Source organism: Chenopodium quinoa, unplaced genomic scaffold (genome assembly GCF_001683475.1).
Source record: "Chenopodium quinoa cultivar QQ74 unplaced genomic scaffold, ASM168347v1, whole genome shotgun sequence".
NCBI lineage: Eukaryota > Viridiplantae > Streptophyta > Magnoliopsida > Caryophyllales > Amaranthaceae > Chenopodium > Chenopodium quinoa.
Window position 1 is genome coordinate 2,952,667 of NW_018742974.1, and position 16,665 is coordinate 2,969,331.

Below are 16,665 nucleotides of genomic sequence, written 5' to 3' on the forward strand. Positions count from 1 at the left end.
CAAACACTTGAAGCAGATAAAGCAGGAAGGACAAAATGTAACAAAGTCCCTGCTGAAGCACAGCAGAGCGCAAAAGAAACAGAAAAGCGCTAGGCAGCTAAATTAAAAAGACATGAAGGCCCAACCTACGAGGCCCCACCAAATGTAATAAAGAGCAAACATGCAGACAATTAAATAAACAGCAGGAAAAGCAGCAAGAGGAGATCATAAGGAGCATACATTATAAGGCTGAACCCCTGCCCACCAAGACAGAGTAAACATTCAGCAGGTCAGTCACAGAACAAATAAAGGTGAGCCCTCATCCACCAAGACAAGGAAACACTCAGCGAGTAAAGTTAGAAGATCACAAATTTAAGTTAAGCTGGACAGACCCAGCAACGAAAGAAAAAGTATTCTGAAAATACACAGAGAAACATAATCTTTGGCAGCTATACACCCCAAAGATAGTAATAAAAATTACCTAGTTACAACAGATCTGGGTGAGGGAAACTTAGAGGAACCACTGGAGTAGGAGGGTGACAGCCGCCATAACCTTTATTGATCATCAGACAGAGACTCCACTCCAATAACTGCAGCAACGTCAGGGCAGAGAGGCACCTCCAAGTTCAGCACGGCGTGGTTGGGGATTTTGCAGCCAGCAGCGCGAGGGTGATCAGCGGGAAGATCGAACAAACCAGCCTCACCGACAGCTTCAACCTTAGCCCAGAAGGCATTAAAGCGAGCTTGCTGCTCTTCACCCTCACCATACAAGCTGCTAACGCATCGAGCCACAGCTTCCCATCCTCCATCATGGCGGTCAGCCAGGAGCTTAGCGAAAGCAGGAGAGAGCGTAAAAGACTTGAGAGCCTCTCTCCTAGTCGCCTCCAGCGCAACAACATGCGCAGCCTGTAAATCCGCCACCTCCGCCTCTAACGTCTTCACCCTGGCCTGAGAAGTCCCCAACTGCTCCTCGCAGCCCTTCAGCTTGGTCTGAGTGAGCTGAAATTCTCCCAATTAGAGCTGCAAGGCATCCGCCTTCTCCCTCAGCGGAGTCACCTCATTGGCCGTAGCGTCCCTCTCAGCTTGAGCCTGCTGAACCTCCAGAGTCTTCTGGGAAAGAGTTATACCCTGGTTCTGATATTCCTTCTCCACTGACAGCAAGGCATTGGACAAACCCCCCCACAGACATAACAAGCTGCAAGAAAAGCAGAAAAGAAGAGTCAACCAAAGTGGGAGTTAACAAAAGAAGTTAACAATATAAAAAAAAATAATAATAAAAATAAAGTATAATAATAGGTAAAACAAGACAGCAGCAACAAAACAAGCAGAGAAAAGCTGAAACGAGAAAAAGAAAAGCCAAAAGCAAAGACTAACCTTCTACAAATCATGGCAAACAGTAGCTGCTGGAAGGCTGACTGAGCTGCGCGTAGAATCCGCAGGGAGACGAACCCCCTGAGTCAAGCGGTATTCTAGAGTACCACCCTTCTGAGGGTCGTCTACAAATAAAGACTCATCAGCCCTCACATTCATCATAGGCCGAAAGGAAGCGTTCTCAGCTCCAGAAGGACAGAGTATTGGGCGAAAATGAATGTCAATAGGGACCTCAGCAAACTCAATGGCCCCAGTAGGGCGAAAAGTCCCTCCAGCAGAGAGTGAGGACGCAGAAAGAGGATTCTCAAAGGCATCACCCAAGAACTGATGAACGCAGCGGTTAAGCTCACTGGAGTTCTAAGCGTCTCCCCCACAAACATTCCCACCTAGAAATCCAGTGTTGGCAAACGTGGAAGCAAGAGGGTCTGGGCCAGGAGAAGTGCGAGCCTTTTTCGCCTCTGGCTCATCCCTAGTAGGGGCAGAAGACACAGGATCGTCCTCCAGGTCAATCACTGGACGATCCTGCTGGAGAGAGCCCGTAGCTCGGGAGAGCGCACCCCGGGTAGCGCTTCGGAGCCGCCCCCTGAACCCGTAGGGACGCGACGGAAACCTTGGAAGCTCCAGGACAGATTCATCAGGGAGCTGAAAATCAGTAGCTGCAACAGAAGGAACGGTAGTGCCCTTCGCAGCAGCAGTATCATCAGTAGGAGTAGGAAAGAGCAGAACATGCTCAGCAGAGGAAACGGGTTTTTTACCCGCAGCAGTGGTCTCAATCCCCTCAGAAGGAAACTGGAGAACACTGTCAGCAAAATCATCGACATTAGCCTTTGGTTCTTCAGAAGCTTGTTCACGTGGCCTTTTGGCAGCAGAAGTCTGAGGTGCCACCCGGCCGGAAGCCGCGACAGACTGCTTCTCAGGGGAAGCAGCAGGCGCCACTAACGCCTCAGAATCTAAAGCCACCTTTTGAGGAGCAGGGCGAGTATCACGCCTACTCCCAATAGTAGAAGACGAAGGCTCAGGCTCAGCGCGGCTGGACCCAGCACGCTCGCCAGTAGCCACGGTGCCAACAACAGCCTGCAGCTTAGCAGGAGCCAAACGCACCTCGCCCTTCAGGGAACCCGCAAACACCTCCAGCATATCAAAGAGTTGAGAAGGGTTCTCAGGAGTGGCAGTCAGAGGGTCCTTCCAATTATCGGCCAGCCCGAGCATGTGTTTGTCCAACTTGTCATAGGCTAAAACCACAAAATGACAAAAAGTCAAATAAGGCAAAAAAAAAAGAAAGAAGAAAAGGCAGAAAACAGAAAAAAGGCAGAAGGCAGAAAAAGCTTACCAGACTCATGTGTTTGGCACAAACGCATGGCAGATAGCTGCTCATTACCCACAATGTAAATAGAATTGGGCAGCCAGACCTTGGGAAACTTGGAGTCACCTGTCCCCGCTCCCTGGAGAGCTTCAAAAGCTTCTGTCTCACGAGCAGGTTCAGAGGGAGAGACTGTGACCCCAGCCATGTTGGTGCGAATCTCTCTGAAGTTACGCAGAGCAGCAAAATTAGAAGGCACCCTCACCCAGAAGAACTTGCCAGTCTAGTCCCTGAAACACCCAAGTTTTGGGTAGGACAAGACTCTACTCTCTTTAAGGGCGACATAGTACCACCCTGACTCAGTCCTAGAGGCTGATCTTTTCAGGCTCATGAGAGACTTGAACAAATGCAGAGACTTAGGGTACCTTCGAAACCTCAAAAACCATAGTATACAAATAAGGGTATGAAGGGAGGCAGGGTGCACTAGAGATATGCAGATGTTAAAAGCACGTAGCAGCTTCTCTAAGGTGGGGTCCAAGGGGAACCTCAAGCCCAAGTCCAGCTACGAGGCAAACACAGCAATATGACCTGCAGAAGGGGCTGATAACTTCGCACCATTAGCAGGCAGAACCAGCTCGTAGCCCTCCCCAAAACCGTAAAACTTCTGCCCAATAGCGGCCAGGCCCAGTCTGTCAGCGTCCTTACGCCAACTGGAATCTAGCACGCAGTTCTTAGACCTATAGTACTTGTCATCAAGGAAGAATTCAGTCTTGCCCTCCTCTACGGGCTCAGCAACATAAGTGGCCTGACAGTCAAAGTATGAGCGGTCACCAGGAGACTCAGCCATTCTACTTGATTGAACTGTTGGGGAAGGAAAAGGTGATGGAGTCCTAGTATTCCCACCGCACACTACATAATGATCAAACCGATGCATGTCAGCCATGTCATCAAGCCAAGCAAAACTGTTTAAAGGCTGAACATGGGGAATGGGGCTAACAAGAGACACCATAGGGGGATTGGCCTAAACAGCATCAGCCAACATTTTATGGCGCATTGCGCGCAGCCTCAGGCGAGTAAGATGGGATAAGGGAATCCCATCCAGCGTAAGCACTCGCTCACAGTAAGGATCAAAGAAGTCAGGACGGGGACTACGCTGGAAAGGGCGAAATGCACTACCCTCAGCGGGACGACTACTGCCTGACCCACCAGACGCAGCAGCAGGAGTCGCAGCAGTACCCATCCTGCTCGTAGCGGGGGGAGGGTCAGGAGGCATAACAGTTTGTAAAGGAGTAAGAGAAATAGGAGAAGTGTGCGCATGACGCTCACCTGAAAAAGAAGATCGGGAAGAGGAAGAATCTGATCCTGTGGCCGTTTGAGGCTCACTCATGTTCTGACTATCAGAGGCGTCAGACATTATGAAATCTACAAAGGAATACAGGCCCGCAAAGGAAGGAAAAGAAATGGGGCACGAGAAATCAAAGAATCAGTGTTGAAACAATGAAGGAATAAGTAGAAAAAAGCCAAGAATGCAAATACAACAACAAAAGAGAAGAAATGGGGATAGCGACAATTAGGAAGAATCAAAAGGCAAGATCTTGCGAAGAAAAAGTAAAAAGAAGCAAAATTGGGAAAATACAAACAACAAAAGGTACAAAGTAAGTACCTTTAAGGAAAAAGTTGCAGAAGCAACAGAGTACAACAACAATGCCGGAGATAAAAGCCCAAGCAAGACAAAAGTCCGAATATGCAATTAAGAAGTACAAAGAAGGAAAAAGTTAACAAAAGAGCAAGAATTAAAGGAGAGAAAGCAAGTAAAGCGAAAGTCAAGACAAAAATAAAGACGAAGAAGCAACAACTTACCACAACAATGGAGGATCAGAGACGCTTGACAGAGGAAGAGCAAAGAGTGAAAATTTCAAAATGCCTAAGTAACGAAGAGGGAAGATGAAAAATTGGAGGCGTAAAAGAAATAAGTGAAAAAGGGGGCACAGTGAAATTAATATGGAGTAAATAGGCAGCTAGACACAAGGCAAATCCAAACTGCCATGTCACTTCAGTAAAATCAAACTGACATCCCGGATTGCCAACACGTGTCCAACTCATGCAAATGCGATTCCCGCCTCAAACAATATATATATATATATATATATATATATATATATATATATATATATATATATAATAAATTTTTTTTGAGAAGAGAGCACTTCAGCGGGAGTGATCGAAAATCCTCTCTGCAAGCTCGTCATCTCTCAGACTTCAGCGGGAGTGATCGAAAATCCTCTCTGCAAGCTCGTCATCTCTTAGACTTTAGTGGGAGTGATCGAAAATCCTCTCTTCAAGCTCGTCATCTCTCAGACTTCAGTGGAAGTGATCGAAAATCCTCTCTTCAAGCTCGTCATTTCTCAGACTTCAGCGGGAGTGATCGAAAATCCTCTGTGCAAGCTCGTCATTTCTCAGACTTCAGCGGGAGTGATCGAAAATCCTCTCTGCAAGCTCGTCATCTCTCAGACTTCAGTGGGAGTGATCGAAAATCCTCTCTGCAAGCTCGTCATTTCTCAGACTTCAGCGGGAGTGATCGAAAATCCTCTCTGCAAGCTCGTCATTTCTCAGAATTCAGCGGGAGTGATCGAAAATCCTCTCTGCAAGCTCGTCATCTCTCATACTTCAGCGGGAGTAATCGAAAATCCTCTCTGCAAGCTCGTCATTTCTCAAGCTTCAGCGGGAGTGATCGAAATTCCTCTCTGCGAGCTCGTCGCTTCTTAAGTCTGGAACCAATGTCACCATACAAGCAATAGGGCAACAGACTCAGCAATAGCAATGACCTGACCTCCCAAGTCTCCAGGGCGCCTCAACACCTTAGAGACTTGAGGGGCTAGGAGTGTGCAAGTTATTTCAGTTAGACGACCCGTTGAATCAGGGCCGATAAGGCCACACGCTCAGAACAGCTGGCATGAAAGAACCTCACGCCATCTCTTGAGGGGCTAGTTGTAGGGGATAGCTCCTGATGAGCTATTCCTTCCAGCTGGGCTCAGTTGAGAAGAATGTTCTTATAGTCAAAGAGCCGACATGAGTGACCTCATACCACCTCTTGAGGGGCTAGTTGTATAGGATAGCTCCCGCTGAACTATCGCCCAGCCCCCAGGGTGCGCACTCACCACTGAATAAGCGACTAAAGGAGGGCTCGTCAGCCCGGCAGAGTCAGCCCGCAAGGCTGACCAGGCTAAGCTCTCCACGAAGGAGATAGTACACCTATAAATAGAGGGTAAAGTACAACGGAAAAGAGGTTAGACACTCAAGTTATTACACTTTATATATCTCTCTAAGTACACTTTCTCTCTGTAAACACTCTCTAACTTAAGCTTCGGAGGGGGGTTCCTTGAGCCACCCCCGAGGGCAGTTTACGTGTGCTACCGTGTGTAGGTTGTTGACGGGACCCAGCTTACCCAACAGAACCCTTGGATCCATACCTGGAACAGTTAGACATTATGATAAACATGTACGCGCACTCATACATCAATATAAACTGATTACTCTACTTATTCTCTCGGGATTGTGTCCTTGCTGAATAAGGAAGCTTATCCTTTCTCAGTATTGTATCTCTAAACCTAATCTCTTTTAATATAACCTTTTCTTAATGCTTTATTATTGTTCTTGGTTATTGTATTTGATACTTTTTGCTTGATTGTTATTACCCCCAAACCCCTAAGAAACTTCCTAGATGACCTTACTAATATTTGCTTAAACAGTAGGGAATATTTCAAGCATCCCACACTTGAGCCCTAGTGTGATCATACACTTAAGCATGGTGGCGTCCAAAGGGAAGGAAAATAAAGTAAAAGAGTCTCCAACAAGTTTTAGAAACTTATAAACTGTTCACTGGGTGAAGGTTACACCACTTCACGATCCATGAGATCGCTAACTCTATAGTGGTCTGGAACCATGACTGGATATTCGAGGATGAAGGTACAAATCAAACCTAAAAGAGATTGAACCTGCCCTAAAATAAGCCTCTACTTTATTCTTCTCATATTCATGTGCACTTTCTTGAAAGGAATGGTGTCCTTCGAACAAGTGTATTATGTTGGAAGCGTGGTGGATACTCAAATATATTTGAGACAATAATATAGAGAGGAAAACAAATGCACTAAATAATATAACTCTTATATCTCTTATAAAATGTGTGTCTGTCTTTTCTATTTCTTTTTTTCTTCTTAATTCAAAATGAGTACATATTGCGTTTATATAATATTGTGTATGCTAATAAATGAATGTTTCTCCTTAACATTCTCTCTTTCTCTCATAATAATAGCATTCCTAATTTCATTATTCATGAATAAGATTTAATTAGCTATTTGTAGTAAATGTCAAGTTTATCACTTTTTAACACTCCCCCCTTAAACTTGACTTTCTCACAATACCAATTAACTTTTGCATCCTATTAAAATCTTCAAATATCAATGGCTTCGTAAAGATATCAACAATTTGATCCAAAGGCTTTACAAACTTCAATTAGATTTCTTTCTGTTCGATGCATTGTCGGATGAAATGAAACCTCGTGTCAATATGTTTGCTTCGGTCATGAAAGACAGGATTTTTCGCCAAAGCAAGAGCTGACTCGTTATCAGTCATGATCTTGGTGGGTTCCTTTTGTGGCAGTTAGAGTTCCTTCAATAATCTCCTTAACCATATCGAATGACATGCACACGAAGTAGTAGCAATGTATTCTGATTCACATGTAGATAGTGTAACAATTGGTTGTTTCTTTGAACTCCATGAAACAACATTGTTTCCGAGTAAAAACACAAAGCCTGTTGTACTTTTACGATCATCAATATCTCCAGCAAAATCACTATCACAATATCTCATCAGCTTATAATCATGTGAAGTAGAGTATAATAATCCATGGTCTAATGTACCTTTTAAGTATCGGAGAATTCTCTTTGCCACTTTTAGATGAGATGTAGATGGATTTTCCATAAAGCGACTTACTAGTCCAACAACAAATAAGATGTCTGGGCGAGTACATGTCAAGTATCGTAAACTTCCTACTAAACTTTTAAACAAGGTTGGATTCACCTTTTCTCCATTTGGATCATTCTTCGACAATTTTAACCCACATTCCATTGGTGTGTTCACAGGATTAACATTCAACATATTGAATTTCTTCAATACTCCTTTTGTATAAGCTTCTTGTGAGATAAAAATTCCTTCATCACTCTGAGTTACTTCAATTCCTAGATAATAGGACATGAGTCCCATATCCGTCATCTCAAATTCACGTGCCATTCTTTTCTTAAAATCATCAAACATTTCTATACTACTTCCTGTGAAAATTAGGTCATCTACATAGATGCAAACATAGAACACATCGTTGTTTTTCCTCTTAACATAGAGTGCATACCCATGAATGCACTTTGAAAATCCATTTTCTTGCAAGTATTTATCGAGCATACTATTCCATGTTCGAGGTGCTTGCTTCAACCCATATAATGTCTTTTTCAATCTAAGTACTTTATTCTCTTGTCCCTTGATAGCATAACCTTCTGGTTGTTCAATGTACACTTCTTCTTCTAGAAATCCATTTAGAAAAGCAGATTTTACATCCATTTGATGTATCTTCCATTGAAATTGTGCTGCTATTGAGATTAGCAACCTCACTGTCTCTAATCGGGCAACTGGGGCAAATACCTCTTCATAGTCTATTCCCTGCTTTTGCTTGTATCCTTTAGCAACTAGTCTTGCTTTGTATCTTTCAACATCACCATTAGCATTCCTCTTAATTTTGAATACCCATTTGACTCCTATCGCCTTCTTTCCTTTTGGGAGTGGTGTCAATTCCCATGTTTCATTCTTTTGAATGGCTTGTATTTCTTTATTCATGGCATGAATCCATTCCATTTGTTTTTGTTTCTTCATTAAAGCTCATTGGTTCAATATCACTGAATAAGAAAAATAAAGAAGTATTTTCTTCTAACCTTTCTGTTGTTTCATATAGATCGGAAATACTTCTATATTTCTTTGGTCCTTCACTTGAATTTGATGAATCTCCATTTGAATGTAATGAAGGTGATAACATTTGAGGAGATGGTGGTGGAGTAGTGGGAGCAGTCTTTGAAACATGTGTTGAATTTCTTCTTCAAAATAAGGAAGAAAGTTGTAAGATTCTTCCTCTTCTACGCTCCAATCCCATGCTGCCTCTTCATCAAAATCTACGTCTCTACTAATTACTGACTTGTTGGTGTTTGAATTAAACAGCTTATAACCCTTAGACTTTTCATCATATCCAATGAAAAGAAGTTTTTCACTCCGATCATCAAGTTTAGACCTTAGTTGCTTAGGAACTTGTGCATAAGCAACTGAACCAAATACTCGAAGATGTGATACACTTGGCTTCCATCCACTCCAAGCTTCTTGAGGTGTCACATTCTTCAAACTCTTTGTTGGTGAACGATTAGACAAATAAACTGCACATGCAACTTTTTCTACCCAAAATTCTTTTGGCATCTTCTTATTTTTCAACATGGATCTTGCCATGTTGAGAATGGTTCTATTCTTCCTTTCGGCAACCCCATTTTGTTGTGGTGTTCTAGGAACAGTAAGCGGTCGGCGAATTCCTTAGTCTTCACAATATTTGTTGAATTCATTAGATGTGAATTCACCACCTCTATCAGTCCTTAATGCTTTTATTTCATAACTACTTTCTTTCTCTACTAATGCTTTGAACTTCTTGAAAGTTTCAAAAGCTTCAGATTTATTTTTTAAGAAATAAGCCCATGTCTTCCGGCTATAATCATCAATGAAAAGCATAAAGTATGAACTGTTACCGAGTGATGGGGGTTTGATAGGTCCACGTAAATCTGACTGCACTAACTCGAGTGGCTTTTGAGCTCTTGAATTAGTTTGTTTTGGAAAGGGTTTCCTTGAATATTTGCCCAGCAAACATGCTTCACAAAGTTGATTCGGATGATCAACATGGGGTAATCTTTGTACCATTTTCTTGTGACCTAGTTCCTTTAGTCCTTCAAAATTAAGGTGACCAAATCTCATATGCCACTTCCAAGATCGATCTTCAATACACGTCTTCAAACACATACACTACTACAAAATTGGGCTATGGAACCACTAATATGGCATCGGTTAAGTCACTTGTCCGGTTTCTTAGATCAAGATATCTGTTATCTTAGAAATCTGGTTTCTTAGATTTTTAATAAGAAACCAGTAGTATGAGAAATCCGATGCCTCAGGTACACTTAAAATTAATGTACTTTAACTAGGGTCAAAGGCACCGTTGTTCTTTAAATTATGGTCTCTTCTCATATTATTTTTTTAAGCTTTATATATTTTTGAAAGATTTTTAATATTTAAGTGATGAAACCCTACTTTTTTTATAACCTAGAAAGTAGAAACCCTGCTTTTTCCTCTCCCCAGCCGTGTTCCTCATATTCACCCTATCTTCAAAATTCACCACTTCTCTTTAAAAATAAAAACTGAATTTTCTCTTTTTAGTTGAAGAAGAGATAATTCATATAACAATGGTGACTAACTATTACAATGGTCTCACCTGCCATTTCTTTCAAGTCGATTACGCTCGTAGTCGTTTGTAAGGATCACGATTCCGTCAATGTCCGCGATACGACACCGTAGTTCTTGGGTTTGAAATGAATCGATCTGACGCTAAACTTAAAGATCCCAGGTTTTATTTTTCTTCTAATCTATTAGTTTTAATTGTTTTTTGTTTTACGGTTTGAGATTTGTGGCGGAAGGGGGCATTTTATGGTTCCATTTATATGATTTGATTTGAGCTTTAATAATGTTTTTCCATTGATTGAATAACTTTTTTGTTTGTTTGAGATTTTTCATGTTTATTACTTAATTTTTCATATTTTTATTGTTGTTGTGTTCTAAATCTTTGATGTTGTCATTCCTTGTGAACAGATTTGCAGGAAGCGGAAATGGGCTAAGTTGAGAGCTCATATAAATTACAATGTGTGACTTTAGCTAAGAAAATGGTTCAGATTCATATTGTATTTGTATATTTTTTTTTAATTTATTAGTAAGTTCATATGTTATGTAACATCATTATTGATTTTGTAATATTAATATACAAGTACAAATGTAAATGATATAGATTATTGTTTTTATCAATGGATTGGACAGTGGTTAATTTTAAAGCTAAAATGTTTATGATCTACACGTAGCCATTATGAAAAGATAATGGTTCATCAAATAATATGGAAGTAACTGCTATTCTAGTAGGCTGAAAAAAAAAATGTAACTATTATTCTATTTAATTTTTTTTTTTTAAAAATAAATAATAAGCAAAGAAACCGGTTATTCCAGCATACTGGTTTTTTAGTGTATAAAAGAAACCTGAGATCTGACTAATTTTGGTTTCTTTGCTTTGGTAATCAAGAGTTTTTTAGTATAGCTAAGAAACTGGGACGTTTTTCCAAAGTGAGCCAATTTTGGCAAATATTAACCAAAATGGTTGCGTGGCAAAAATATTTACCAAACTAAGCTTTCAGGCTAAAACGCTGTCTCGGTCAGCGTTTTATGCCTGGGTTTTTTTTTTAAAAAAAATCAACCTAAAAACGCTGTCTGGGACAGCGTCTTTGTTGTTGACCTTTTTTAAATTTTTTTTGTAATTGCCTTTTATTTATAAAAATGTTTTTAAAAAACAAAAACAGTTATACCAAAGACGCTGTCCCAGACAACGCTTTATGTACAAACTTCCTTGTACCTAAAAGCTGTCTCAGACAGCGTCTTATTTTCAACCTAAAACGCTGTCTGGGACAACGTTTCTCTGCTGGTGTGCAAAACAGCAGCAGAATCAGCCTTTTGCCACTGATCTGCCACTTTCTTCTGCCCCCACCCACCACCCCCTGCCATGATTCTTGCCACCACAATCCACCAACAACCCCCACCATCGACCACCATCTGCCACCACTTTTGACCTCCAACAACACTTCAAACAGCTCCACCACCAACCCCAACCATTCAACAACCGTCGATAACCACCCACCACAACCAACAACACTAAAACCACCATGAACAACCACATTAACCACCACGGGCCATCCTTTCTTCCCCATTTTCGACTATGGATTCCAAATGTCTGTTGTTTAATGTACATTAGCCCTGAAGGATCTATTTTGACTGACATAAATCCGATTTGGATAAATAAGCAAACAAAACTTCAAAACACAAACAGATTCATTCAACCAACATGTCTTATATTGATAATGCAATCGTTATATACAGCATTCCAGGAAAAAGGACAAAACAATGATACAATACGTTCACTACTCATCAATTTGGTGTAACCCTTCCCTAGCCTCACTGTCGTCCCTTCGTCTTGGACGACGCCGAGTGTAATGGTGAATGGTGGTGAATGGGTTCCGGCGCGGGGGGGGGGGGGGGGAGTGAGCTGGCTGGACGATGCGTCCTCCTGGGTTCTGAAGGGTGCAGAACTGTGGAAGATGTACTCCTCTGCCTCTGTGTGCGACGTAGGATCACCTCCACTGCTACTCTGGCCGGGGTCGAACCGCGAATGGATGGAGTGACCATCATCACCGTCCCGCTGTTGGATGAGATGACCGTGACCATGTCTGCGTAAGGAAGTCGCGGACATATCTCGCATCCGCTGGACCTGGGCTCTGGTGGGTCCGTCTGTAAGGGCGAGGGACAGTGCATCATACATCGCCACCATATCCGCCGCCTGTAGCAATCATCGATCAGTCAAGTACATGATATTTAAAAAAGTTAAAAAATGAGGATGATAAGTATAGTAAAAGAAACTCACATATCCGCTAATGACATCATGTGCCGGGTGGTAATGGGTGGACGGTGGTGTGTAGCTGGGGTTGATGAAACGGCGTGTGATAAGCCTGTACCACACCATGTACGGATCGTCATGATCCATAACGCCCTGCATGGGATAACCCTGAACGACATGACCCAACCGCTGCTCCTATAGCTGAAGATACTGCCAATGCTCCAGTGCCCAGTTTGTCTCCGTCTTTCCCCGACGGTCAATGTCGTGAAGGCCCACGACAATGTCACAGTTCTGGGGAATAGGCTGCTGCAGTCCGAACTGTCACATGACGCGGTCAGGTAGGTGACTCTCCACAACCTTGAAACAGATCAGGGGGACCCGGGCACGCCACTCTCCCTGATGCTCCAGTAGATGTGCAGGCATGACATCTACCAACTCCGGTACATACGGATCCCATGTGATCTGCAATAACACATCCGAAATAAGTTAGTCCACAATCAGTATACACAATACCTAAATGATTACAAATGTCTTCAGAGTTTGTACCTGATCCTCAGTGAGTCGATCAAGGGCGTCTCGGTAGTATGGGAGACCCGTCGCCGCATGTGCCTGTGTGAGTCTGGGGACCATCCACCTGGGGCAACAAATTTGGTAAGTATGTTTACAAAATGAAATCGTATATGGGAAAAAAAATGACAATTGTTACAAACCTGCAACCGTAAGCCTCATCAGCTGCAGGGCGAGGCGGAGCGATGTACGACTCATACTGGTCATCCTGGTCCTGCTGCCCCGGACGATGTACAGCAGGCCTACCTGGTCTTCCTACGTGGATGTGCTCCCAAGCCCATAGCTTCAATAGCAAAACACAAAACTATGTTAAATATGACATTACTCATTGCATAATTCGCTTGTGATAATATACGTAGTATACCTGAAGCACAAACAGAGGTCCTCCAATCTCGAGCGCACCACTCTGTGAGGCTCTGCAAAGTTGGCGATACAACACCGCCAAAGAGGCACTACCCCAGCTGTATCCACGGATATGCTCCCAGTCGTGGTCTAACAGCTGTAGGTAAATAAGCTGCAAGTGGCTCCCGCTCTTGTTGCCGAACAACACGCCGGATATGAGGAAGAACAAGTACGCTCGAGCGTATCTCTGTACTGTGGCGTCATCGGCGTCCGCAGGCAAGCCCTGGAAAGTATCTCGTAACCAGACCGTCCTCAAGGCGGAGCCCCTAACATCGTTGGGACCCGGCTGCACCCCGAGAACCCGCACAACCAATCCAACGGGATCGACTAGAAATGATCCCGTCACCGCAGTCCCCTGTACTGGAAGGCGCGTCAGTATTACCACGTCCCGCAATGTCACAGTCGCCTCCCCAACTGGTAGGTGGAAGGAGTGCGTCTCCTGCCTCCATCTCTCCACTAACGCCGTGACAAGGTGTCAGTCGATCTCCCTGAATCCCAAGCGATGTACACCGCCAAAGCCAGCGTACGTCACGTACTCAAGGCAGCGATCATGGACAACCCAGGGGTTCCTGTAGTGCCTGCACTGTAGTGGCTTCGCTACGTCACCCTGAAAACACAGGAGCATTTATAAGTAACAAAAGATAGTACATCAAAGAATCCAAAAACGTTAAAGATGAATCATTACCGTCAGGTTCCATACGTCGACGCTCCGATGGGTGTCCTGTAGTGTCAGGACAGAAGGGTCAACAGGTCCGGGTGTCCTATCCCGTACGTCCATGATATCTGTTCATTGAAAACGTTACACACCAAACACTAACACAATATATTGAATACTAATTTCGATTGAAAGGCATAAACAGGAAATCTCGAACATCCAACGTACAAAATAAAATTCATCGAATTGAACACAATAACACATAATGTAGAAAATTATAACTGTTTCATCAAAATAACACCACTACATACTACTATATCAAATAACACATATACACTTAGGTCCTATGTTGGTCTTGATGGACAAGTAGTGCGGTTGTGACCTTGCTGGTGACAACGGCTGCATTTGGTTGGGGGCCGGTTGCTGTCATCCATCTCATTGCGTATGCGCTTCGACTTTGGACGACCTTTTCCACGTATCATTGTGCCGTCCGGAATGAGTTTAGGGCCTACGTACTGTGCCCACTGTGCCTAGGTTGTCTCGCAGGGGATCGGCCAGAACTGTGGTGCATAGGTGTTCATGTAGGCGGCCGACTGCAACAGAGGGTCCACCCAAGGCCGTTCTGATAGTGAGTATGTAGCACAGACTTCTAGCACATGAGAACATGGGAGGTGGAATATCTTCGGTTTGTTGCACGTACACGTTCTCAACTGCCAGTTCACCGTATGCTTGTGGCTTCCTTTATTACCAACTCTCTCTCCCCTCTCTGTTGTCACTTGGTAAATATGCAATCGCCGGTTATAGGCATCCACTCTATGATATCTGGCTTTAGCGGTGTTCTTCTCGAGGATGGCAGTGACCTTTGGGGGGTATGGAAGTCCCTGATCAGACCTAGCCTCAGAAGACTCCCTTCTCAAAGTGAAATACTTGTTAACTATGTGGAAGGTTAACTCGACAAGGGACATAATCGGTAGAAACCGAGCTCCTTTCAGCACATTGTTGAATGTCTCCGAGAAGTTAGTAGTACATATACCATACCTGCGACCACTGTCGTGAAACAGAGACCACATAGGGAACGAGACTTGAGCAATGTACTCAATGGCCTTGGGACAGGCCTCACCAATGAAACACAGATCAGCTTGAAGTTTTCTTTCTTGCCTTTGGTACGCAGCGGCCTTGAACATGTCTCTCATGTCGTTACTTCGCACGTGAGTCTTCAAGTAAGAGGCTATGTGGCGGACACAAAACCTGTGATACGCTCGGGGCTGGGTGAATCCAACATTAGGATCATTCATTGCTGCAATGATCCCAGGATGCCGATCAGAAATAACACAAAGGCCATCCCGTTGCGTGACACGATCTCGAATACAACCTAGGAACCAAGACCAGCTGGAAGTGTTTTCCCCTTCAACCACCGCAAATGCAATAGGAAATACTTGGAAGCTTGCATCAACACTCGTAGCAACCAACAGTGTTCCTTTATACTTCCCGTACAAGTGCGTCCCATCGATACAGATAACAGGCATACAATGTTTAAAGCCATTGATACAAGGACCGAAGGCCCAAAACACTCGTTCAAACACTTCCATGTTGCTGTAGTATACACCATCCACTAAAGCTTTGTGTTTCCATACGACACATGTTCCCGGGTTTGACCGTAGGAGTGCTTGCATGAAGTGGGGAAGTTTGCCATATGAACTCTCCCAATCCCCAAATATCTCAGCTATAGCTTTCTCCTTGGCATACCACGCTCGTCGATACGGGACATCGAAATGAAATTGCTTCGAGATCAGTTCCTGTATGAATTCCACTTTCAACGAAGGATCTTTCCGCACAAAGGACTTCACATACTTGGCTATTACGGACGAATCCAAGTGTGGGTGATCATTAGATAGTACTTCAGTGATACATGTCTCCCGATGCGGGCCTTTGTACGTGACTATGGTAAAACCACGTGAGTGCTCACTCGATTTGGTACCCCGTAGCATCCAACCACATTTCTTCTTGCATCGCAGATGTAGGACACCATCATTCGAGGTCATTGTGGTGTAGAATTGATTCCTCTGAATAGAATACATCTTCACCATTTCTTGAAGCAGTTTCTTGCTCTCAAAATACATTCCCTTCTCAAATTCTCCCCCGGGAACAAAAGAGGTGTGGCTACCCGATTCGGCCCAATACTGATCAACTTCATAGTTCTCGGGTACCTCACTGAACCAAGGTATGGGAGTTCTAACCAAAGGCTGACCATCTTCCACCTGTGTAGGTTCATCATCCCCCTCTCCGTTCTCGTCCTCATCATCCATTTCCGCATACACATCATACACCGACAATTCATTATTCACAACATCATCAAAATGATTTGGCTCTTCTCAAAACGGTGAACCATCATCACCTTGCATAGGAGAGTAGCTATGCAATTGCATCGGCGAAGATGCCACGGTGTTCGATGACGACGGAGCAGGCTGGCCGAACACTGTCACGCGTCCCCTCGCATGTACTGGTGAAGCTATATGAGAACTAAAAGGCAAGTGAAATTGGTCGTCCTGCATCATTCGAGTGAAAGAACCCATCCCATATGCATTCGATGGAATGTGGTTTGCGGGTTCTTTG

At 43.6% G+C, this 16,665-nt stretch overlaps 1 protein-coding gene and 2 long non-coding RNA genes across 3 annotated transcripts; 1 reads left to right on the forward strand and 2 right to left on the reverse strand.

Moving 5' to 3' along the window:
* The first annotated feature begins 10,022 nt into the window (after nt 1-10,022).
* On the forward strand, nt 10,023-10,824 carry LOC110729207. Its single transcript, XR_002512834.1, has 2 exons — nt 10,023-10,346; nt 10,589-10,824. It is a non-coding gene; the product is annotated as an uncharacterized LOC110729207 (long non-coding RNA).
* Nucleotides 10,825-12,735: 1,911 nt separating this feature from the next.
* On the reverse strand, nt 12,736-13,391 carry LOC110729208. The gene is made up of 3 exons (XR_002512835.1): nt 13,139-13,391; nt 12,975-13,062; nt 12,736-12,890 (listed from the first exon to the last, which is right to left on the reverse strand). It is a non-coding gene; the product is annotated as an uncharacterized LOC110729208 (long non-coding RNA).
* A 1,191-nt stretch (nt 13,392-14,582) lies between these two features.
* Nucleotides 14,583-16,358, reverse strand: LOC110729295. Its single transcript, XM_021909026.1, has one exon. The coding sequence runs from the start codon at nt 16,356-16,358 to the stop codon at nt 14,583-14,585; it is 1,776 nt and encodes a 591-aa protein (XP_021764718.1).
* Nucleotides 16,359-16,665: the final 307 nt, after the last annotated feature.

What these genes read in the sequence shown, in the direction of transcription:
- LOC110729295 (XM_021909026.1), bottom strand. Translation starts at nt 16,358, where the DNA reads ATGGATGATGAGGACGAGAACGGAGAGGGGGATGATGAACCTACACAG.